The sequence below is a fragment of the Lepidochelys olivacea genome, assembly GCF_965140295.1.
Source record: "Lepidochelys olivacea isolate rLepOli2 genome assembly, chromosome: 2".
Classification (NCBI taxonomy): Eukaryota; Metazoa; Chordata; order Testudines; family Cheloniidae; genus Lepidochelys; species Lepidochelys olivacea.
Genome location: NC_140412.1, coordinates 83364626 through 83389777, shown reverse-complemented (window position 1 = coordinate 83389777; position 25152 = coordinate 83364626). Strand labels below are relative to the sequence as shown.

Here is a 25152-nt window from a genome sequence, read left to right as displayed (position 1 = left end):
AAACCAAAGTGGAAGCTGGATGGTTTACATAACATGACACACTTAACATTTCCCATCAAACTACAGTAAGATGAACCTACATAATTTTGGGAAAGAAGTGGCAGTAGGAGTCATATTTTTGAGCACAATAACTAACAGCTGAGAGGTATGCTCAATATCTGCAACTTTCCAAAAATTAACTGGACAAATTCTGGACATAGAGTCTGTAGCTGAAATTTGTTCGAAAATTGATAGGCATCATTGCTAGTTAAAAATCTATGAGGAAGTAAAGCACATCATGAAGACTGCAACATGTAGAAAGGAGAGTGGCCTACAAGAACTTTCTAAAGTGTGTGTGATGCCCATTTCTTCATCTTAATCCACATTTAAATGTGCTAGTAAATATTCAGTAAAATTAAATTTACATATAGAAACTTTTAAAAAACTAGTCAATATTTAGGTACTACAAAAAGTCTTGTTTAAAATAGCTTTAGTACTAATGCTATTAAAACCTCTTTTAAACTAGGCGGTCCCTTTGAGCATTTTCCAATTCTAATACAGGCAGAATACCCTGAAGAAAGCATTATAACTTCTGATATCTTAGTTTGTTGCAGAAGTTTAAAATACAAAAATATTTGAAGCTGGTTACACTGAAAGGCATCCAAACAAGAGATCTGTTCATTAAAGCTCTGATTTAGGAAAGCACTTCAGGGTGTGTGTTCTCCATTCCTGTTCAGGACAACACTTAAGCACAAGCTAACTTTAAGCGTCTTTTCAAGTTCTGAATAGGAATCCTTTCCCGATCTGGAGCCTGGAGAGACTCCCACTGCGTTCAATGAGAGTTTCACCTGGTCCTTATTGTCCCATCTCTCCTCCACTTACCCAAAGAATAAACAAGACTTTATAGTTTTACCTGCTCAGGTTGTGGAAGGCAGTACAAGTGGAGGCATCTACCCTCAGGCACAATAAGAATCCATAAAATAGCTCCCACCCCCCCATAACACACACACCCACACCCACACCCACACATACCCAGTAACCTGTGGATTTCATATATGCCAAAACAAAGATTTTTAACTGTATATTTGTTATTAAAGATGCCAAGGAAAAATCCTATCCCTACTGAGGCCAGTGACAAAACTCCCCTTGACTTCAACAGGATAAAGATTTCACCTCAGGTATTTAAAATATCATACAAGATGTTTTAGTTTTGTTCATTCAGAATCTCATGAACCTGAGGCAACAATGTATTTTCAGCTTTTTTTTTTTCTAACTGCTTGCAATTAAACAGCCTGGAAATTTGTGGCTGGTTTTAATACATTTAATTAGACAAAATTAATTAATTTCAATTTACCTAACAAGAATATAAAAATACTGAAGTTAAAAATAAAATACAAAAGGAGGAAAAAAGCTGGGATTGGGATAATTAAAACGACATGAGTTACCACTTACTTTATTATAGCTAATTAATTATAAACTGAGTGTGAATGTATTTTATTTCAATTAAATAGGCAAGTCTGCAGAAAGAAAAGTAAATTATTTTCATTAAGGAGATTACAATGTTTTTCATAAGAAAGTATGCTTGACTTAAATCCTGTAAAAACAGAGAGATACTGGGCTTATATGACATTTAATTTCTGAAACCCAAGTGCATTTCTATGTGCTGTATGAGGATATTTTAAAACAATAAAATAAACGTATCTGTTGCTTTTTCAACTGAAATGCCTGTGCTCATCTAACATATGATCATTTAAAAACAGTAATTCATTCTAACAAACTAACGTTCAACAGAACACCAATGATAGTACAGTATTTTTTAAGTCCTGATCCTTTAAATAGGCATTGTATAATGGAAATTTAAAGTTAAATCACTCTCTAAAGACAAGAACAAGAATTATTGTCATGACTACGTTTTATTATGTTGCCTGACTATGCTTCAGACTCATTACTTGGGGATTTTATATAAATATGTGGGGGGAAAAAACCTGCAGAAAAAATGTTATAACTTCAGCCGTTTTAGTCCATAGTAAGATCTTATAAAATATGTTAAGCCGATTACACTGAAATAAACACAAAGCATTGAAACAAGAGATCTTTTCACTTACTGAATCTGAAATTCATCAACAAGGACTTTGTGTGTCACAAAACAGCTTTGTATATACATCTCCAAAAGTATGCAGAAAAGTAACATGGCAGTGTTTTCACTGAAACATTTTAATGGGTTAAGAGAAAGCACAATGGGCATTTTAAGTTGTTTTAAAAATCAGTGGATTAAAAAAATGCAAACAATACACAGTATTGTGCACACTCATAACAGCTGCAGAACTTGCCAACAAAATATATATGAAGAAACAAAGCTTATTCAGCAATATTTCAGCACATCTTGAGCCTAGCTGCAAAAAGTTCTTAGCTTTAAGTTTTCAGTAATTTATCACTAGTTTCTAAAATAATATGCTGTGTAAATCCTGAAAACAACTTCTGCTAGTAGCTCATCTTGTATTGTAATTGTTGGGAAAAAAATAAAAGTAGGCTTATATCAAAAAACAAAATGTTTCAGATAAAACTGGTTCATTCATACAATAATGCATAATGGTGGGTCAGTTAATAACGGCAAAGTTTTTAAAAATTTTATCCAGGTCCAGTTAAAATTCATACAGACAATTCAGTTTAAAGTAACTGCCACTGCTTATTTCTGATTTATGTGTTAAAACATTAGAAAATATTGCAATGGATAAATTACAAATGTACATTTAGATAATATAGTATTTTTGGAGAAGAAAATACAAAAGATATTAATTTTGCTGGTAGAGATATTAAATTATTCAAATCTTTATAAAATGAAATACATCAATGGAATACACTCCATCTGTATTGTGCAGATTATAGTACATTTATTTATTGCTGCAAAAGTCATGTTATCCTCCAGAAAAGCAGCTATCACAAAGCATTTTTATTGATGACATCCAACCATCCAAAATTCAGAAAACGACAGTATGATTTCTGAACTTTAAACGTCTATGGTTTGCTCTTTATCAAGGAACATGGAGCCCCTATAAGTAAAGTAGATGCCATATAAGAAATGATTAGCCTTTTTAAAAGGTGAATATATGCCAGTTATAAAATCAAGAACTAAGGGCCTGACCCAAAACTCATAGAAGTCAATGGGAATCTTTCCATTGATTTCCAGGGCTTTTGATCTGGCCCTAACTGACCAACCACATTTTAGCATATTCCACTATAAGAACTGAGGTTAAAAATTGAAGATGGGTGCTATCCTAATCTGAATAAATATAATTAGAGATATGCACTCTGTCAACTACAGATTAGATTCTATACTAGTCATTTATTAGTTAGCCACATCAAGCGTGGTCATCTTAGATTAGAATCCAGCCCTAAGAATTAACACTGATGACTTCAATACATGCTGTCTACACAATGAAAGTTCTTATTTTTTAAAAAATTGATCCTTACCAAGAGAGTCTCACCAGCAGTTCCTCGGTTGTTAAAAACCACACATCTAAAAATTGAGAAGGTAAATCTGAATATATACATTGTTTATTGTATAGACGTGTACAAGAATCATTTTAGGATTACACTTTTATTTTTAAAGGTCATTTAAAAATAAAAAAATGTACTGGAAATACATAAAGAAATGTGTTCCAATAAGAAGTCTAAATTTATTTACTCAATATGTAAAGTTCTTATCCTGCAATCCTACCTGCGTGGATGGACTCTTACGCCTGCACAGAGATTCACTGAAGTCAATTGGGCTCTATATGGACATGTATCTGCCCATGAAGATCAAATTGCAGAATCAGAGTCAGCCTATATTATGTTTATTTGGTAGTAGACATGAGCCAGAACCAAAACCACAGATCTAAACACCCCAGAGTTTTGTATGGGTTGTTGCGGAGGGGAGTTTTCAATCGGTGCAGCATGGACCTCTCTCTATTTGATCCTAGTGATAGTGGCAAAGCTTTCTGGTAGTAAGAATTACCTTGATTTAAAGATCTTTAGTTTTCTTGATAAATCTTATTGTTTTATTTTTCCTGTCTACTCTAAAAACTTTTAGTTTTTCAAAAAGTTGATTACATGCAAAAAAGATGGACTTTATGCCTGAATAAGCCTGAATAAGTGGGCTATGGGCAGAACAGTTCTTGCATGACAAAATCTACCCCTTAACCATCAGTTATAGGGCTGGAATGCTGCCACTCTACACACAGTAGATAGGGGCTTGTGGTCACTGGATCTGAGTAAGTATGGATCCAGTAGCCCTTGCCTGAGCTGGCAACCCCAACAGTCCCCTCCACATTCGCCTGTTTGGAGCTCAACACAACAGCCCTCCTCTTGAAGGAACAAAGGAAAGCTTACAAAAAGAATGAATAAGACACGTTTATAAATAATTAAGGGAATCATTTTCCATTCCCTTACACCTTGTGTGGTAATTTACACCTGAGCAAAGTATGTCTGAAAGCTGCTGCTCTGACATCTTGCATTTTGCACACACTTTGCATGAGGTGGAGGGCAGTAGAGAAATAGGCCCATACAGTGCTCTATACAATTCTTATTTATTATTATCAAATATTATCCTATGTAATTTATTTCTGTAGATATAATTTGCTCTAGTAGACATCTTATACACACACACATACAAACAATTTTAGTTGAACAAGCAAAACGCTAGCCAGTGAAGCTAGGAGTACCTATATCCCAGCATTTCACTCTGTTGGATCATGTGAAGAATGTAGGATTCCTTGCTTGTTCCTGTGAGGCCAGGCAGTAATAGGATAGTGGGTCTTGTGCTGGCATCCGGAAAACATATGCTGTCATTATTATCAAACCAATCCAGTGAAATCTGTCCTCCATCTGTTGTTTTAATAAGCTCACTGAAAGGAACAGTTCAAGAGACAATATTGATTAGGGTTTTTTTTAAATGTACCATGAAAGGTATTTACAGTTCAGAAAATATTAGTTGTGGAATTTATATCCTTAATCTTATTTTAGTATTAAAAGTATTAGCTAGCAAAATTTGTGTGTAATTGTAATTCATTAAGGGCCAGACCTTCAGCTAGTGTAAGTCAGTATATTTCCTCTGCGGAGCTATGCTGATTTCCACCAGCTCAGGATCTAGTCCTTTGTGAATTACTGGTGAAATCCTGGTCCCATTGAAGTCAATGGGAGTTTTGCCATTGCCTTCTATAGAGATTCTAATAACATGCTCGTCACTGTAGTATGAATGTCATCTAGTAGGAAATTAAGCAATGTGACTAACTTCTGTCACACGTTTTTTTCTCTCATCATCTCCTTGGGGGAGAAATGTGTGTAGTGGGTTTTGTTTTGGTAAGTTAAGGGGGTTCTGTGCGTGTGTATGTTTTATTGACAGAAACACACATTGTTTAAATGAGGCCAGGATGTCACCCTATGTCAGTGGTTCTCAACCTATTTACCATTCTGGGCCACATATGCGGCCCACAACATGTTATGTGGGCTGCATCCAATGCTACCTGTATGGCCCTGAGGATATCACATGGGCCACAGCTCTGCGTTGATTGGACTGTAAGTGGCACACGGGCCACAGGTTGAGAACCCCTGCCCTATGTCTACAAATTTTGCTAGTTAGTACTTTTAAAACTCATCTGTGTTAAGACTGCAACAAACTTGATAATATGCCAAGAAACCAAGCAAGGCTTAAACCATCAGATGAAGTTTTGAGTCAGTTTTATAAGCATACTGTATTTTCCCTGTCATCTAGCAACTTTCTGATGAAGAAAGTGAACAAACACTCAAATGCTCTACAAATTACCATAATGAGGTCTTCCTTACGTATAACTTTTCTTTCCTCAGCAATACAACACTAGTAGCACTAGTGAATATGAATCACATATGAATCACATATATGAATCACATATTTTAAAGTGAATAAGCCAAATCCTGGGCCCTGCTAAGTCTGCTTTGCACTGCTTCAGCAACAAGAAGCAGACTTAAAGCTGCTTTACATGGCCAGTTGAGGATTCTTCTTGCATGAGGCAAAGCTTGAGTGGCACAAAGTCTGTGTTCCCAGATCTATCCACCTTCCTCACAGACCCGGGAATAAAGGAAATGTTGTGGAGCAGGAAAACAGGGTCTGGCCAAAGCAGTTCTGTGCTCCAGCCATCCTAGTTGTCCTTTAGAATATCCCTTTGGGAGCTGGTGCAAGCTGAAGCTACTCAACATTGCACAAGGGGCTGAAGTAGCATCTGCCTGGGCCCAGGTTCAGGGAAGTTGTAAAGGTGACATAAAACCACTTTTCCCTCACCCTCGGGGCCTGTGCCAAATGCAGCTTTGAAGGACCTGAAGACTGAGCCCCATGTGTGTGTAAGGGAGATTATTAGAGAAAGAGCAATAAATATAAATACCTATTCATGTCCTAACTCAAGCATCCAAGAACAAAGGATAAACCTGGGGGCAAGATTTATCCCTGGCACTCAGAAGAGTTGTGCCTACTTACCAAAGAGCTGAATTTGGCTCTGGTGGGGAGTTAAAAGGAATACTAAAGGAGCAGTTTTTAAGCTGGGAAAAAGAGTAACAGTATGCTTCCCTCTCCCCCCAAGGTATGGTATACACTACCTAAGACATATACATCTATCTAGGTTATTATACCACAAGCATTACTGTGGTATCTGAGTTCTGGTGGTTCCTAAATTACTAGTTACATGAAATACTATCAGCATTGATGATAATGTGGCTGCAGAAAAATTAGTAACTTGCAAGAAAGAGGCACTCACTTCCTATACTCCACTGGGGGTCTTGAGGTGATGAAGGGACGCAAGAGGGTCTGCACCCGGCCCTCCCAGCACCATACTGTGGGGCAGTAAGTTTCTGTCACTACAGGACAATGTTCTTGGAGAAAGCGGCTGAAGCTCTCACTGCCAGTCACCAACTGAGGTTTCTAGGAAGAGAGACCACAGTCAGGTATGCAGCATCCATTAACAAAACTCAGGCAAGGCTGTTTCATTCTCTACCAGCGAGCTCATTTATTTTCGTAATTAATTTTTGCTTTCATTTTAAAAACATAAGTACATCAAAAAGCACCAGCAAAAAGCAAAGAACAACACTATTGATTCTAAACATTATGGATTCATGAGATGGTTCTAAAACAGGTTATTAAAGTACTTATACTCTCATGAAAAATAGTTTATGCTGGCATAATGCCTTCCATCAAAGGATGGAAAGCACTTTGCAAATATGACTTATGTCCCAAAAAAGCTTGTGTAACAGGCAAATATTATTACCCGCATTTCACAGATGGGGAAATAAAGAAACACAAACACACTCTTTGTACAGGAAGTTTGAGGTCTGTGGGAATGCTAGTGCTGACAAGCTGCTAGTATTTTAAACAAGATGTTACTTAGTCCTCTCTAGCTTCTCAGCAGTAGTGCAACAGTGGGAAATTTGAAGAAAGTGCTAGACACCGCCTAAAGCCCAGCCAGCAACAGGACCAAATTCTCCCAGCACCCAGTCTTTTGCCTTAACCACAAGGCCATCCTTCCTTTGGTGGAAAAGCCTCTGGGTATATTCCCAGTAATCACATACAGTGTCTCCTGTACTTTCTCAAGAAATGAAACATCAGGCCAAATCCTTATCTGGTGTAAATTACACCAGATGAAGATCTGGCTCATTGCATCCAAATTATTTGAGTCTGTGAAGTGGGGTCCACCCCACACAAGCCCTGACTGTGTTAAGGTGGGACTGGTGAGGTCAATTAACCTTAGATGCTGTACCTGGAGAACTGGGGCTTGATAGGGCCTAATAGCAGACAAAGCCCAGCTGGGAGCAGAGCTGGGCTAATAGTATAAAGCCAGGAAGTGCGAGCAGGAAGGGGTTGTAAGGAGGAGGTCTGTAGTCACTCTCTAGCGCAGTGGTCCCCAAACTTTAACAACTCGTTAACCCCTTGTTGTAGCAACCAGGCAAGGTACTAACAAACTTCAACAGAACTTTATTTTTAAAGTGGAAACCTCTTTACCAAGCTGCTGCTGCACCCTCGGTAGCTCTCATTCCGCCTCCTCAACTTTTCCCCCCCTTCCTGTTTCCTGTCCTTTCAGACTCCAAACAACCAGTGCTCCGAGTTCTAATAATTACAAGCAGCATCTAAACACCACATTCCCTCCTCCCTTAAGACACTCTCCCAATTAAAATAAACATTGTTGTTCTAACCACAGGAACAAATATGAAACAAGACACTATACTGTTGGCAGAAATATTACACTGAAAACACTAGATACTACATAACATTGTCTCTAGTCCAGACAGGTGGTCATCTGGTCTGACAGGCCGTCTCTCAAGCCCCTGTTCCAGTGCAACGTCTTGTTGTGTTGATACTACAGTGAAGTCATCCAATGCAGACTGGGTGTTAGCATAATCTCCTCTTGGTGCATAGGCAGGTGCAAGATAAGAAGCATTCCATACCCGCCCATCAGAAAGTAGATAGGTATAAGGTCCCTTCTTCTCTATAATTTTAAGAGGAGCTGTGAATTTATGGTCCCCTTTGTGTAAAATTCCAGGTTTTCGTATTCTAACGAAGGAACCACACTCAAACTTTGGTTCCTTAGCACCCCGCCGCTTGTCTGTGAAAGCCTTATACTTTGCTGGGTTCTGTTCAACTGTTTTTCTCACATCATCCTTGGCTGGGGCATCAGGTCGTGCCTTTTACAGTCCAGCAATGTTCAGTTTTCAGAGTTGCAGCCGTGTTAGTCTGTATTCGCAAAAAGAAAAGGAGTACTTGTGGCACCTTAGAGACTAACCAATTTATTTGAGCATAAGCTTTCGTGAGCTACAGCTCACTTCATCGGATGCATAAAAGTGGAAAATGCAGTGAGGATGTTTTTATACACACAGATCATGAAAAAATGGGTGTTTATCACTTCAAAAGGTTTTCTCTCCCCCCACCCCACTCTCCTGCTGGTAATAGCCTATCTAAAGTGATCACTCTCCTTACAATGTGTATGATAATCAAGGTGGGCCATTTCCAGCACAAATCCAGGGTTTAACAAGAACGTCTGAGCGATAGGGGGTTGGGGGGAACAAGGGGAAATAGGTTACCTTGCATAATGACTTAGCCACTCCCAGTCTCTATTCAAGCCTAAGTTAATTGTATCCAATTTGCAAATGAATTCCAATTCAGCAGTCTCTCGCTGGAGTCTGGTTTTGAAGTTTTTCTGTTGTAATATCCAACTTTCATGCCTGTAATCGCGTGACCAGAGAGATTGAAGTGTTCTCCGACTGGTTTATGAATGTTATAATTCTTGACATCTGATTTGTGTCCATTTATTCTTTTACATAGAGACTGTCCAGTTTGACCAATGTACATGGCAGAGGGCATTGCTTGCACATGATGGCATATATCACATTGGTAGATGTGCAGGTAGATGTTCATCTGTTTCCCATGCAGTAACTCTGCGGGTGATCTTTGCGTTGTGGCATGTTGTGTAGCCCGGGTGCTTGCAAGAAATCAGTACTGAAGGTTATCCACAATCGCCTGTCCAGTTTAGCCTTTTGCAAACTCTTTTTCAAACTTCTGTTAAACCGATTTCCCCATCGGCTTGAGGGTAATATAGGGATGACCTTCTGTGTAAAATGTTCCTCTCTGCTAGAAAAGTTTCAAACTCCAGGGAAGTAAATTGACTACCATTATCTGAAACCAGTCCTTTGGGGTTACCTTCCCTGCTAAAAACTGAAGAGAGGAACTTAATTACTGTAGCAGAAGAGATTTGCGATGTAAACGCTACCTCAGGCCATTTACTGAAATAGTCTATTAAGGTGATGGCTTTTGGAGCAGTATCAAAGGGTCCTACAATGTCAATTGCCACTTTTGCCCAGGCAGATTCAGGAAGAGGAACAGGCTGTAATGGAGGGGTACATGTCACTGCTGCCTTATCATGCATTTGGCAAGTGACACAGGATTGTATGAGTGCTTCAGTTTGAGAGTCCATCTCTGGCCACCAATACAGATCCCGTAGTCATTGTTTGGTTCTGACAATTCCTTGATGAGTATCGTGTGCCAGGTGTATGGGTTTTGACTGTAATTCTTCTGGCACAAGTAGCTGGTGTGTACCTCGTAGCACACAGCCATCAAGCAAAGAAAGTTCATCCCAAACTCTAAAATAAGGCAGCAAAACTGGGTCAAGGTTTTTAGGGTTACTGGGCCATCTCTTTATCAGAAATTCCCATAGTTTTTGTTGAATTGGACACGCTGAACAAGCAGCTTGAAATTGTACTTTTGTAACTGCAGTAAGAGTGCTTATAATAAGCGTAACTACTACATCCTCATCCTCCAGTAGACCATCTGGTGAAGGCAAAGGCAGGTGAGAAAGGCAATAAGCTACCACATTTTGGTTTCCAGGCTTACATTCCGGTTCATAATTGAAAGCGAGTAGTCTTGCAGACCATCTATCAATATGATATCCTGCTCTTCCCAGTCCTTTTGTGGTGAGCAACGTTGTCAAAAGGCTGCGGTCTGTGCGCAACTTGAACATGCGGCCCCACAGGTAAGTTCTCCATTTTTCAGTAGCCCAAACACAAGCAAGTGCTTCTTTTTCGACTGTAGAATATTTTCTCTCAGCATTACTTAGTGTCCTTGAAGCAAATGCAACAGTCCTCTCTGTGTTGTCCTCATGAAGTTGTGTGAGGACAGCCCCAAGTCCATAATCAGAAGGATCAGTAGTTACAATTGTGGGCAATGCAGGAGTGAATAGTGCAAATACTGGACTATGTATAATCAAGTCTTTCACCGTTTCGAAACTAGCTGGTGCATCCGTTGTCCACACTAAAGTTGAACTTCTCTGTAGTAATTCTCATAACAATTCAATGACAGAAGCATAACTGGGAATGAATTTTGCATGTCAGGAGGTAAGACCCAAGAAGGAACGTAAGGTTTGCAAATCTGTTGGAGGAGGAGCATTTGAAATTGCCAGGATATGATCTGGATCAGGTTTTAGTCCAGCCTGTGAAATTGTATGCCCCAAAAAGGAGAGTTCAGTTTGTCTAAATTTGCATTTGGACCTATTGAGGTTGAGGCCTGCTTTGCTGATGCAGTTTAGTACCGACTGCAAGTTATTGTCATGCTCCTCCAAAGTATTTCCAAACACGATAATATCATCCAAATAGCACTGAACTCCATGTTGATTCTTCAGAATCAATTACATCATTTTTTGGAAGGCACTTGGGGCTGATGCAAGACCGTATGGGACACGTTTAAAACGGAATAGTCCCTCATGGGTAATAAATGCTGTGAGGTCTCTGCTATCTTCATGCAACATAACCTGGTAGTATGCGGTCTGCAAATCAAGAGTAGAAAACATCTTTGCTCCACAGAGTTCTGCAAATACTTCTTCTATGTGAGGAAGAGGATGGCTGTCAATCACAATAGCTTTATTTGGCTCCCTTAAGTCCACACAAAGGCGAATGCCTCCATCCTTCTTCTGCATCACTACTAAAGGTGAAACCCATTCCGAGGAGTTAATCTCTTCAATAATGTTCTTTTGAACAATTCTTGAATGGTCCTCTTGAACAAGTTTTCTAAGTTCCTCTGAAACAGCTTCCCTGACTGAAAATGGTAAGCACCGTAATTTCTGTCATACAGGCATCACATTATTCCGCATTTTAACTTTATGTAGAAACCCATATGCACAGCCGAGTTTCTCCTCAACCTGGTGTTGGGCCCAGCTGAAACTGGTGTGTGTACCACAAGAGTGTTTTGCTGAGGAAGATCAATGCGTCCATTAACTACCCTGAGATTTAAAGCAGCCAATAAATCTCTGCCAAGGATAGGAGTGCCTTTGTGGACAATGTAGAACTCTGCAGTTACACAGCAATCACCAAAAGTAACAATTGCTGGCAGGCAGCTATGTACTGGAATATGGTTTTTCAAATAGCACACCAAGTGAAGTTTGGGTTCAGTAAGAGGCACATCTTTAAAGTAATGCAAATAGATGGAATCAGGTAGTATAGATACTGCTGAGCCAGTGTCCAACATTAGCTTAATAGAGTGTGATTTGCCTGAGGGTATGGCGGAAATGTTTACTGTGCACTTTATTTGTTCTGGAATACGTGCAGTAGTGATTTTGTCCACGCTCAGCACAGTAACATCTGGTATTGTAACGGAATGCACCTGTTGATTGAACTGGCTGCTGCGACATACTTTAGCAAAATGCCCAATCTTTTTGCAATCATTGCACTGAGCTACTTTTGCCGGACATCCTGTGTAGCTTTCAAGGTGTTGTGGGGATCCACAGTGAAAGCATTCTTTTACTGTATTCTGAATTTGCTGATTCGGTGGTTTTCCATTAGTTTTCTCCTTGTAATCATTTGTCTGCAGCGATAGTGAACTTTTCTGCAAAGGAGTCACAGCCTGGACTGTGCCTCCTGTATCCCTGCTCAGCTGTAGCTGACTCAATCTGGGTAGCAATGGTTATTGCTTTTTCTAGTGTAAGTTGTGGTTCTAGAAGTAAACGTTCTCTTACATGAAGCATGGTTGTTTTCACAATGAGCTGGTCTCTAATCATCTCATCTGCCATATTCCCAAAGTCACAAGTTACAATCAGACTCCTCAGGGAAGCAATATACTGCATTATAGTCTCCCCTGTTTTCTGCTCACACTGGCGAAATCTGTAGCGATTAGCTACTACATTCACTCTTGGCACAAAAATGTTATTTAATGCAGTGAGTGCAGTCTCATATTTACCATCTGCAATGGGAAAAGTGTAAAATATACACTGCCCTTCTGCTCCAAGGCAGTGGATTAGCACAGCACGCTGTCTTACTTCAGAAATCTCTGTAGCAGCGATTGCAAGCAGATAAGTCTCAAACATACGGATCCAGGCAGTAAAAGCAATTGGAGGCTCACCTGGGCTTTGCAGAAAGGGTGCAGGTGGGTTCAGAGGCAGAAGATCCATCCTCATTGCCAAAATGTTGTAGCAACCAAGCAAGGTACTAACAAACTTCAACAGGACTTTATTTTTAAAGTGGAAACCTCTTTACCAAGCTGTTGCTGCACCCTTGGTAGCTCTCACTCTGCCTCCTCATCTTCCCCCCACTTCCTGTTTCCTGTCCTTTCAGACTCCCAACAGCCAGTGCTCCCAGTTCTAATAATTACAAGCAGCATCTAAACACCACACCCCTTTCACGAAAATATCAAATCTCGTGAACCTCCTAAAAATGAATATTTCCAGGAATTTTCTCCCTTATCTGAGCATAAATTATAGAAGCAGTGATCTTGGAAATAATTAGTTTTTTTATGACATGCTTATTACACACTTTATTATTACATTATTATTTATCATTACATTATTAATTTTATTACATTATGAAAATGGCAACACTCTTCCAAGATTCCACTTTTGTAGCTCATATCACTTCGATTAAGCCTCCTACATGTTTCATCAAAGAGTACCAGATGTGAAACAGCATGTAGGTATTTAAGAAGCCAGCTCAGATAAAGAGTTCCTCCCACAAGGATTCGGGTCTTGAGCAGTTCAGCCAAACAACGCACGACTACAACAAAGCTTAAACTTGTTCTTCCAGGAAGTCATGGTCACAGGGCTCGGGCTGCCCCGGCGGCCAGGGTCCCTAGGGATGGCTCTGTCCACTATTACAGAATTTTTTTCTGAGAACCCCCTGATACATTTTGCAAACCCCCAAGGGTTCACGAACCTCAGTTTGGGAATCACTGCTCTAGAGGGAAAGGGAGTTAGTCAGGGGCAAGGAGGAGAGCTGGGGGGAGAGTAAGACCTGGGGTCCTGTCCTGGACTAGGCAGTCTCACAAGAGGTCTAGAGGGGGTGATGTAGCCACAGGGAGCCGAGGAAACTCTGCTGATAAACACAGAGACAGGCAGGGGATAAGCGGTGGGGTAGGAAAGAGCAGGGAAACAACAACTGAGACTGAGCAGGTCTGGATTGCTAGTCAGACTTGTCCCTGGATTAGCAGGAGGGCCTGGCTTCCCCTACCAGCCTCTGGGAAGTGGTGCAGGACCTAGAGGTGCAACGGAAGACCCACTGAGGTGGTGTCTGACAGCTTGTCTGGTGTGACTGGATTACCCTGGAAGTGGGGTTAGGGATTGGTCAGAAGGCTGAGTTAAAAGGGAGCATCCAATTCAGACACAGGGGTGACCAACAGAAGTGCCAGATGGGGTAAAAAAATAATAACCCAGCCACAAGGAGGTGCACCTGTGGTGAGTGAACCCTTTCAGAGTCAATTATTTGTGAAATACAGGGAAGGAAATATAGAAGTGTCTGAGCTGCATATCAAAGTATGTATATCTAACTAATGACAATGCAGGGAACAGAAAAATTGTACAGAGGAGAAAGATAAACTACTTTCTTTGGCTGCAATGTTAGTAAATGCTTAGAGCCAGAGAATAGATGGTTTAGAAGGGGGAGAATTTTCTTAATTTCTCCTTCCAGCACTCCTTGTACCCATGGTCTGTCTACTGAAACTGACAAAAGGATGCTGTCAGGGCAATTTTCTCACCATCCCCCTGCCCACCCTCCCAAAAAATTGGATACGAAAAGATAGACTTAATAAACCTAAAAATCCCGTAAATCAGTTTGTGTAAGCAAATGAGCATTTCCCCGGCAGTGTGTGCAACCCAAACAAAGGAGCACCCTTCTAGGGCAGGCGACAGTGACATTGACTGGAAGCCGCCTAGAAAGCGGAATCAACGCGGCTTTGCTTTTACTTGTCCAAAGGTGAAAGAAACTTCAGACCAGAAGAAAGGGGGCGAGTGCTGAAGTGCCCTGCGCTTTGCAAACTCCTCTTGGCTTTAGCGAGAGAGCGGCGATTTGTATCAGAGCCGAGGACATTTGCCTTTTTAAAAAAGCGTTTTAACCTGACGGTGACCCTACTGTAAAGCTGTCAGAGCATTATCTGTCCTCTACCCCCAGAACCATCCTACCGCGCCTGTCTCCACTCACCTTGGCGATGCTATTGAGGTAATAGCAGGCGAAGGCGGCGGTGAAGCCCAGCACCAGGGACAAGCCCACACCGGAACCGAAGAGCCCCACCGGCACCTGGATCTCCAGGTACAGGGACAGCTCCCGGGTCAGCACCTGCAGATCGGTCTCCAGCAGCCTCATAGCAGCAAAGGCAGCACTGGTCGGCGGGATGCAACAAACACACACACACACACACACACACACACTGGGGCGGGGGGGGGTGTGAAGCGCCCGGCGATGCAGGGCTGGGGACCGGCGCATACACCCTAGGGAAGCAGGGGGGGAAGGAGTCCGGCAGCTGACCCCGTTCCTGCCGCTTCCCCAAGATCCAGACGGTGCCGATGCCGCAGCCAGCGGAACGCTCCGGGGCAGCCCCAGCTGCCGCGAAGCTTCCTCTCCTTGCGGCTGCCCAGACTGCTCCGCCCCTGCCCTCCCCTCCGGTGGTCCAAGGCCGGGGCCGTGCGCTCGGGCGGAGATTACTGCAGTGGGGGACGGGGCGAGACAGCTGTGACAGCGGGCAAGAGCCGCACCCGGGCAGGGGGCTAGAGAGGCAGGGATGTGGCGGTGGGGTGGGGGTGGGGAGATCTGCATTCAGGAGGATCCTGCCGCCCTCTAGCTGGTGATGGGGGCGCAGGAATCAGGCTTGTTGCAGGGTGGGCTCAAGGCCATGCTTCCAAAGCGCTTTGACTCACTAGCAGGTGGGAGCGATGGTGTAGAAAGGGCTTCCCTGCATATCACATGTCCTTACATCGTGGTTTGATAACTCACAAGGAGTGGCCATGGGCCTCTCCGAGACTGAGGTGTGGACAGGAAGAACTATCTGGGCAGGATGAGTTTCTTCTATGCCCCATTGTGAGAGTTTAGTGTCCATGATGGGCCATCAATACCACAGCTGTCTTGCACCAATGTAAATTCTGTCTGCTGCTGGATGTTACCCAGGAATACAACACATGTATAAGATACCTGTACATAGCCAATATTCATAACTTCAGATTCAAAAAATGATACATGCATATAAACAGGGTAATCATACTTAGCAAATCATAACTTTTCCGTCTACACCTTGTGACATACTTTGTACAAGATTTGTTGCAACTGCATAACAGTTGTAGAAACAATGATAATAATGGTCATATTCAAGCATCACACATACCCAGCCAGCTCTCTACAGAATATAGTTCAGGAATCACTGCTCTGGCAGAACAAGTCCATTCTAGGCCAAGGCTTTCACCTTCTCGCTTTCATGGCCAATGTGTCATTTCCATTCAGTCACTTTGTGAACCCCAATTCTTCAGACAGACCTAAAGCTCCTCACTTTCAGTGAGAACAGAGTCCAAGGCAAGGTTGGAATTTAAAACTAACGTGTCAGTTGTCAAAATAGAAAAAAAAACATATTTATTATTTAAGCATGTGTATATTCAGACAGTAATAGTAACTAGTAATCTCTCACTTATACAGGGCCACACATTGGCAAGAGGGCTGAACTGATTTTGTAAGATTTAAAAACATGAATCTTCATGGGCCACGTCATGTTGAATGGTCCCTCAAAATGTGTATTAACTACTTATGCTAAACAATCTGTTCCGTCTTCTTTTTAGTTGTGACACACTGGGTATGATCACACTGCAATTAAAACCCTGTGGCTGGCCTGTGCCAGCTGATTTGGACTTGTGGGGCTCAGGCTAAGGGACTGTTTAATTGAAGTACAGATATTTGGGCTTGGACTCTAAGACCCTGTGAAGTGACAGTAGTAGGTGTGCCAGTAACTGTTCTTCCATACAATGTTTCTTTGTACATAGCCCGTTTAAGTCTTCTAGTAATCCTCTGATATCTTCTCGGAGATACAAGAGAACAGACCACTTCTTGTTCCTAAGTACCCAATTCCAAGAGACACTAGAGTTGGGGGAGGGGAGGGAGGGAGAGAGGGGAACCCGGTGTGAACTTTGTTTATAGCTTTTTCAAAGGAACAGAGTCCAAAATTCCAAAGATACTTGCTACATTTACAATGCTCTTTGCCCTCCATTCCTTAGATACCTATTGGATCAACCTAGCTTTAACAGATTTAGAGGGAAGCCACAGATTTTTCTTTGATTTTGTATGCTTGTCTCTAAACCACGTTATTCAAACAGCTTACTCAACCTATTGTTTGTCTAGTCTCCTCTGTAACTAGTTGTTTTGTAAAAGTAATTTAAAAAGACCTCACTTCGGTGCTCTGCTATTTTTGCTGCAAAGTGGTTATGTGATGATGGGGGGCTTTGGGGAGAATTATTGGGTTTTTGGATTAGAGATGGTCTCCAATTACAGAAATAATGATCTTGTGGGTGGAGGGAGCCTAGCTAATTCCTTTTGTACTAGTTTCTTTTTTCAGAGGAAAATCAGGTGGCTATTGGAGCTGAGAAACCATCTTGAAGGAAGAGGCTGGTGGGGAGTAGCAGTCTGAGGGGAGAACTGGAACAGTGACAGGAGAATCAGGGTGTCTGGAAAAGGAGGAGTTGAAGCAACAGCCTGAGTAGGGGAGGAAATTTGAGAGGCAGCTTTGGCATGATCTGTTGTCATGGCCACCAATGGACAGGCCAGCTGGCCATAGTGGATAGTTGAAGAGGCTTGTGGGAAGAATTACTTGCAAAATGAAGAAGTGAGAAGAGTCTAGTGAGGAAGAGGGACTGAGGAAGAACAGCAAGAGACTGCCCAAAAAAAGCATCTGAGAGCAAATCGTTTGTAGCATGACAGGAATTTTGCAAGTTCTTTGCTCTCACTGTGATTCTGAATGGGCCACTAAATTGCTGCAAAAGTATGAAATGCTTAAAGGGAAAATTAGGCTTATGCACTCTGTTTCTTTGTGAGGAAGTTCTGAAAGTTTTTAACATTAAATTAAAAGAGGGTGCTTTTCTGCTTATCATTCAAGTCTTGTTTACCCTGGAAGACACTCAGGGGCTGAAGCACCCACGTGGAAAAAATGGTGGGTGCTGAGCACCCACCGGCAGCTCCCTCCCTCCAGTGCCTCCCACCAGCTGGCAGCCAGGCAGATCAGCACCTCCCACTTCCTCCTAGTGCCTCCCACCCGTTGCAATCAGCTGTTTCGTGGCACGCAGAAGGCTCTGGAGGGGAGGAGCGAGGATGTGGCGCGTTCAGGGGAGGGGGAGGAACTGTGCGAAAAGAAGTGGGGTGCGGGTGGGGCGGGAAGAGGTGGGGCAGGGGTGGGGCCTTGTGGGAAGGGGCGGGGTAGGGGCCGATGGGGCGTGGGGCAGAGCCAGGGATTGAGCACCTTCTGGCACTTTGGAAAGTCGGCACCTGTGCACATGGTTGGCCTGGGTCAGCTGTCTTGGGCTTGTAACGCTCAGGCTCTGGGGCTGAAAAATTGCTGTGTCGATGTTTGGGCTTGTGCTGGAGCCTGACCTCTGGGACCCTGGGAGGATAGAGGATAAATTACATTCAGCATCATGTGAGCTAATTGTCATTAAACCTAGCTTAGGCCACTGTTTAATCATTTTAGGTGACATGATGCCGAACTCTATTTGTACTGGTTTTTGCATCGTGTCTGGTCTCTGCATCGTGTCATCTAACGTAACTGTTCACAATCATGTTAAAATGGTAAAATTCTGTGGCATATACCAGGCTGATATCAGCCATGTTTGTTTGAAGTGCCCCCACTCTATTAGTAAATGTTGATCTTTCTGAGAAGGTTTGTGTTTGCTACTTCCTGAGCAAATGCTAAGCTGCAGAAATGCTAGAATATTCCTCAGTACTGTGGAACTTGCTGTAAAATCCACTTCTTGCCACAGGAATATGATCAAAATGTCATTTCTAGCCCTTATAGTTCTGAAGATTACCTCCAAAAGGTGACCTGAGTACAAACCAATTCAGCGGTGCCTTCCTGAATTTAAAGACAGCATGAAACAATAATTCAGAGATGGAGGAACTCCCCCATGAATTTGATAATTCTGAAACCTAAAGATGACAATTTGTGGCCTACTGACAATGTGAGACAGCATAAACTAAACTAAATTAGTATAAAAATGAACTACTGCATTGGCTATATTTCTCATATTCATCTCTAATCCAATTAAAACAACCATTTAAAAAAATTATCTGAAACTGCCACAGAACTTTGACAATTTTTACCAGACTGCCACAGAATCTAGGGACTTTCCCATAGAATGTGGGTTAAGTTTGCTGTGGAGTACATAGACCCTTGTCTATAGCTACAGTTGATGTAACACTCCCATTTAAACTCCCCTATTTTTAGTCCCTTATAAATATCTCAATTTTTTGTCTGAAAAGTTGCATGCTTAAATTAAGCACAGAAACAGAACATATTATACTGTTTTATAAAACTTTTAGTTATTTAAAAAACATCTCAAAGCAAACAGTGAAATTCTGGCTTCATTAAAGTCAATGGTAGCTTGGCCATTGACATCAGTGGAGTCAGGATTTCACACAAGGAGATTTTTTCCACCGAAAAAATGGTCTAGATTTCCTTTTGCATGATAGCTATGAAAACTACTTATAAAACTTTTTGTGTAATCTTGAATGAGGTGTGTGTGTGTGTATACACACATATATATGTTAAGAGTATGCACAGTGTATAACGCATAAAAATGCAGCAACATGCATTAAGGTGTGTGTTTTAGGGAATTTGTAGGAGCATTTGTTCATAAATGCATATCCAAATAACCACACCTGGTATGTGTGAAATCTAAGATACTAATCTATTAAAACTTACATTAATGTAATGTCAAGGTTGAGACTTCAATTGTTTATGTTAAAACATTAAAAAAATTAAGATTATTGTGTATGCTTGGCTTCCTCAAAGTTCATCATTACTTTAACAGATGATTTCATAGCAACTAAGCCATTGTTTGTCAGATATTATTTAGTACTTATATGGGGCCTGATCCAGGAAAGCCCATATGGACATGCTTAACTTTGAGCACATGGCAATGGCAGTCCTCAGGCACTTTTAAGTACATGCTTGAATACCTTGCTGTAGCCGGCCACTGATCTTAGCTCTTCAAAGCACTTCAGGAACACGAACTAATAGATTCTGACTTTACCCCTGTGAGTTATGTAGGTACAAATTACTATCACTTTTAGAGATGGGGAAACAGATACAGAGAAGAACTGAGTTCCTGGATGCCAGTCCCCTGATTGGACCATGCTTCTCTCTAATTTAAGGAAGTGCACTTTTTCCTGTATAAGCATAGATGCACGTGTTGTATGAAAATGTAACAAAACCCTACTGCATAATATTTGAAAGCATTTAATTGGTACATAACTTTGAACTCTACTAAAATACATTGGACTACTAGGCTGCACGAAGAACTTGTACGGCAGCACAGAGAATAAAGTAATTTACAAATAGAGAAAGCTGGTGTATGTGCTATTGTGTATATGTACGTCACTGGGTGGACTGGGATCCAAGAGGAAACTGGTTCAGGCCACTTGAACCTCATTAATAGACTCTGGAGAGGGCAGCTGGTCTCTGTAAAGAGCCAGAGGGGAACGGGAACCAGGAAGAAGAAGTTGTAGCAGAGTGAAGCTATCGAGAGTTAGAAGGCTCCTCCAGGCTGCATTGCATAGAACGTTTCATGAGAGTCTCAGACTTCAGGGACCAAAAAATTCTCACCAGGTAGGTCTGGGAGGTCTAGGCCTGCCAAAAGAAGGGAAGAACCAGAGTGAAGCTGGAACTTGAGTTAGATTCTCTCCTGGGAAAAGCCCCAGGACTGAGGTTGAGATGTCAGGGCAAAAAGACTCTAGCCATAGAGGGCTGGGAGTCACCTACCAAAAGCAAGGGAAGACTACCAAAAGGCGGGAAGGCCTGGCAGAGGTGCACAGGAGAGAAGGCTTCTCTCCTGGGAGAAGCCCCAGGATTGAATGTGTGGAATTGGTTATAAATAAATTAGGCCCAAAGGGAATGTTCTACAGACTCTGGACTGGCAGAGTTTATTTAAGGAGCCATGAAAAAGGGGATAGCTGATGCAGAGTATGGCAGAGCCACCCCTGGCTATGAGGAGGTGCTGGGGGGCAGCTAGGGTGACCAGATGTGCTGATTTTATAGGGACAGTCACGATATTTGGGGCTTTTTTTTAATATGGACTCATATTCTCCCCTCTCCCCCCGTCCTGATTTTTCACACCTGCAATCTGGTCACACTCAGGCAGCTGACCCTATTGCGTTGCACTAGATTATTAGAGGACTCTTAACTCTGACTTTTTGTCTGTCTTGTGACTTAAAATTTCAGCCTTCACACTTCATTAAGATTTTTCTCCTCAGCATATAATATAGATCAGCCTAGTAAATGGTTATAAAATCCACTTGACCTGTGAGAGGATCCCAATTTTTGGATTCTAAAGATGTGCCTGCCTGAGGTGGGAGCCCAAACTCCAAAGTCTACTCCAGAATAGGATCTAAGAATTCATTATTCTTCCCCTCAATCTGGCCCACTTTGCATCATTTTCTGTTGCCTATTTAAAGAGCACAGCTGCAGCTGCCATCTTGTTTCTGTTTGTGTGTGTGTGTGTGTGTGAGAGAGAGAGAGATGGGTTTGCAGGAGGCATAGCTCTCTAGAAGTAGATCAATAGCTCTCTAGAGGTAGAGTTTCAAAGCAAATAAGAAAGAAAACCATTCTAAGAGTCTCATGAGCCACGGTTACCTGCCTTAATGGTCCCTGTGACCTTGTCTTCACTAGCATTTTTTGTACAATCTCCCACTATTGCAGTTCCACTGGAATGGCAAAGGTGGGAACACTTGTGTAGACAGGCTGGTGTTTTAGGCCTGAATTAACTGTGTAACTTTAAAAACATCAGTGGTACTAAGCACATGCTTAAACACCCTGCTAAACTGGGATCCTAGCCACTTTTTCATTGAGATAAGATTAGATGACTTGGTGGTTAAAATGCTGAGAGCCTGTCTACACTCCCACTCCCACTTCTGGAAGTGCAAAAGTGAGAGATTTAAGAAAAATGATCATGTAGATAAGGACTCAGAATTTGTCCATATTAATTACATTGCATTTTGTGGCCACCTGTTATGGCCAGAAAAATAGCAGCTCCTTTATGGCCATTATCAACTGACTGTACTGTAAGTGATTGTGACTTTAGTTTGTGTGGGAAAGAACAGGATTAGCCGGGCAGAGTATTGGTATTCTTATGCTGAGGTTTGAAAAGGTGTAATAATAGTTTATCCTTGCCACTGACTGAGATAGTGTTCCTTTATAGTTCGATAAATGAAATTTACCATATCATTTAGCACTTATGTAGTGCTTTTAACTAATAGATTTTAAAGTACTTCACAAAGATAGAAAAGCATTTTTAGCCCACATTTCATGGGGAAGCTGAGGCAGACAGTGTCTACATGACTTGTAATGAAGAGGGTGAAACTGAAACAAAGTGCAAAAGTCAGCTCTCCAACATCACTTTCTACAAGCCATTACCCTCTGATCCCACTGAGGGTTACCAAAAGAAACTACAGCATTTGCTCAAGAAACTCCCTGAAAAAGCACAAGAACAAATCTGCACAGACACACCCCTGGAACTCCGACCGGGGGTATTCTATCTGCTACCCAAGATCCATAAACCTGGAAATCCTGGATGCCCCATCATCTCAGGCATTGGCACCCTGACAGCAGGATTGGCTGTCTATGTAGACTCCCTCCTCAGGCCCTAAGCTACCAGCACTCCCAGCTATCTTCGAGACACCACTGACTTCCTGAGGAAACTACAATTCATCGGTGATCTTCCTGAAAACACCATCCTGGCCACTATGGATGTAGAAGCCCTCTACACCAACATTCCACACAAAGATGGATTACAAGCAGTCAGGAACAGTATCCCTGATAATGTCACGGCAAACCTGGTGGCTGAACTTTGTGACTTTGTCCTCACCCATAACTATTTCACATTTGGGGACAATGTATACCTTCAAGTCAGCGGCACTGCTATGGGTACCCGCATGGCCCCACAGTATGCCAACATTTTTATGGCTGACTTAGAACAACGCTTCCTCAGCTCTCATCCTCTAATGCCCCTACTCTACTTGCGCATATTGATGACATCTTCATCATCTGGACCCATGGAAAAGAAGCCCTTGAGGAATTCCACCATGATTTCAACAATTTCCATCCCACCGTCAACCTCAGCCTGGACCAGTCCACACAAGAGATCCACTTCCTGGATACTACGGTGCTAATAAACGATGGTCACATAAACACCACCCTATACCGGAAACCTACTGACCGCTATTCCGACCTATATGCCTCCAGCTTTTACCCAGACCACACCACATGATCCATTGTCTACAGCCAAGCTCTACGATACAACCGCATTTGCTCCAATCCCTCAGACAGAGACAAACACCTACAAGATCTCTATCAAGCATTCTTACAACTACAATACCCATCTGCTGAAGTGAAGAAACAAATTGACAGAGCCAGAAGAGTACCCAGAAGTCACCTGCTACAGGACAGGTCCAACAAAGAAAATAACAGAATGCCACTAGCCATCACTTTCAGCCCCCAACTAAAACCTCTCCAACGCATCATCAAGGATCTACAACCTATCCTGAAGGATGACCCATCACTCTCACAAATCTTGGGAGACAGGCCAGTCCTTGCCTCAAGACAGCCCCGCAACCTGAAGCAAATACTCACCAGCAACCACATACCACACAACAGAACCACTAACCCAGGAACCTATCCTTGCAACAAAGTCCATTGCCAACTGTGTCCACATATCTATTCAGGGGACACCATCATAGGGCCTAATCACATCAGCCACACTATCAGAGGCTCGTTCACCTGCACATCTACCAATGTGATATATGCCATCATGTGCCAGCAATGCCCCTCTGCCATGTACATTGGTCAAACTGGACAGTCTCTACGTAAAAGAATAAATGGACACAAATCAGATGTCAAGAATTATTACATTCATAAATCAGTCGGAGAACACTTCAATTTCTCTGGTCACTCAATTACAGACCTAACGGTTGCAATATTACAACAAAAAGACTTCAAAAACAGACTCCAACAAGAGACTGCTGAATTGGAATTAATTTGCAAACTGGATACAATTAACTTAGGCTTGAATAGAGACTGGGAGTGGGTGTGTCATTACACAAAGTAAAACTATTTCCCCATGTTTATTCCCCCTCCCCCCTACTGCTCCTCAGATGTTCCTGTTAACTGCTGGAAATGGCCCACCTTGATTATCACTACAAAAGGTTTTCTTCCCTTCCCCCCCACCCGCCCAGCTCTCCTGCTAGTTATAGCTCATCTTAAGTGATCACTCTCCTTACAGTGTGTATGATAACACCCATTTTTTCATGTTCTGTGTGTATATAAATCTCCTCACTGTATTTTCCACTGAATGCATCCGATGAAGTGAGCTGTAGCTCACGAAAGCTTATGCTCAAATAAATTGGTTAGTCTCTAAGGTGCCACTAGTACTCCTTTTCTTTTAGTCAAATATATACATATCATGGCTTTAATGAATGACTATATATGGCCACAGGAAGGCAGCAAAGCCTGAGGAATAATAAGGCTCTGCTGTATTTTAAACCACAGATAGATTAAATGTGGCCTACAGAGGAAGCCATGACTGCCCTACAGCTGGTTGCAATTTTTAATGTCCATTTCTGATTAAAAAATTTTTAGTTGATCAAAAAAACTAAATTTTAGCTGGGCAAAATTTTCCACCTGAAGCATCAAAAACTTTCAGTGTTTGTTTTTTGTTTGTTTGTTTTTGACATTTCAACCCTTGCCCTCAAACAAAAGAATTGGTAGAGAGTCTTTGGCTAAAACAATTTTGTTTTGTATCAATTGTTGTCATGGGAATTTATTTCTCCTAACCAGCTCTAGGCTCCCCATAATTCTTAAAATAGAGATGGGGCCTGAGAAGACTGCAGGTCCCAGTTGGCAATGGTTGCTAAGGAGCCCCGGGGGAGGAGAGGAGATCTGGGATCCGAAGAGGGAGGTCCTGTGCTGGTAAAGTGGCTGCAGTGCAACCGTGAATTCCCCCACTTAGTGAAAGATCTTGCATTTGGCTGAGTTTGCTGAAAGATTTATAAATGTACATGCAATCGGACAAAGTCCAGTTACATCCTTCAATCTCAGTGACTCAACTGAGGTTTCATCCAGCTCATAACATTTCTATAGGCTGCATCTGTGTATTTAAGACAGGACAGCTACCATCTATTCCATTTTATGTC

The 25152-nt window shown here is 41.9% G+C and overlaps 1 protein-coding gene across 1 annotated transcript in view; it reads right to left on the bottom strand.

The window, feature by feature from the left end:
- The window catches only part of ABHD3 (abhydrolase domain containing 3, phospholipase), a 31932-nt gene extending 16448 nt beyond the window's left edge, over positions 1–15484 (bottom strand). Inside the window, exons 1-4 of the mRNA XM_084621706.1 lie at positions 14926–15484; positions 6744–6907; positions 4683–4865; positions 3451–3496 (exon numbers count right to left, since the gene is read on the bottom strand). Coding sequence (XP_084477832.1) covers positions 3451–3496; positions 4683–4865; positions 6744–6907; positions 14926–15207 — 675 coding nt within the window. The 5' untranslated portion in view covers positions 15208–15484. The remainder of the gene's footprint in view (positions 1–3450; positions 3497–4682; positions 4866–6743; positions 6908–14925) is intronic.
- Between the last annotated feature and the right edge of the window lie 9668 nt (positions 15485–25152).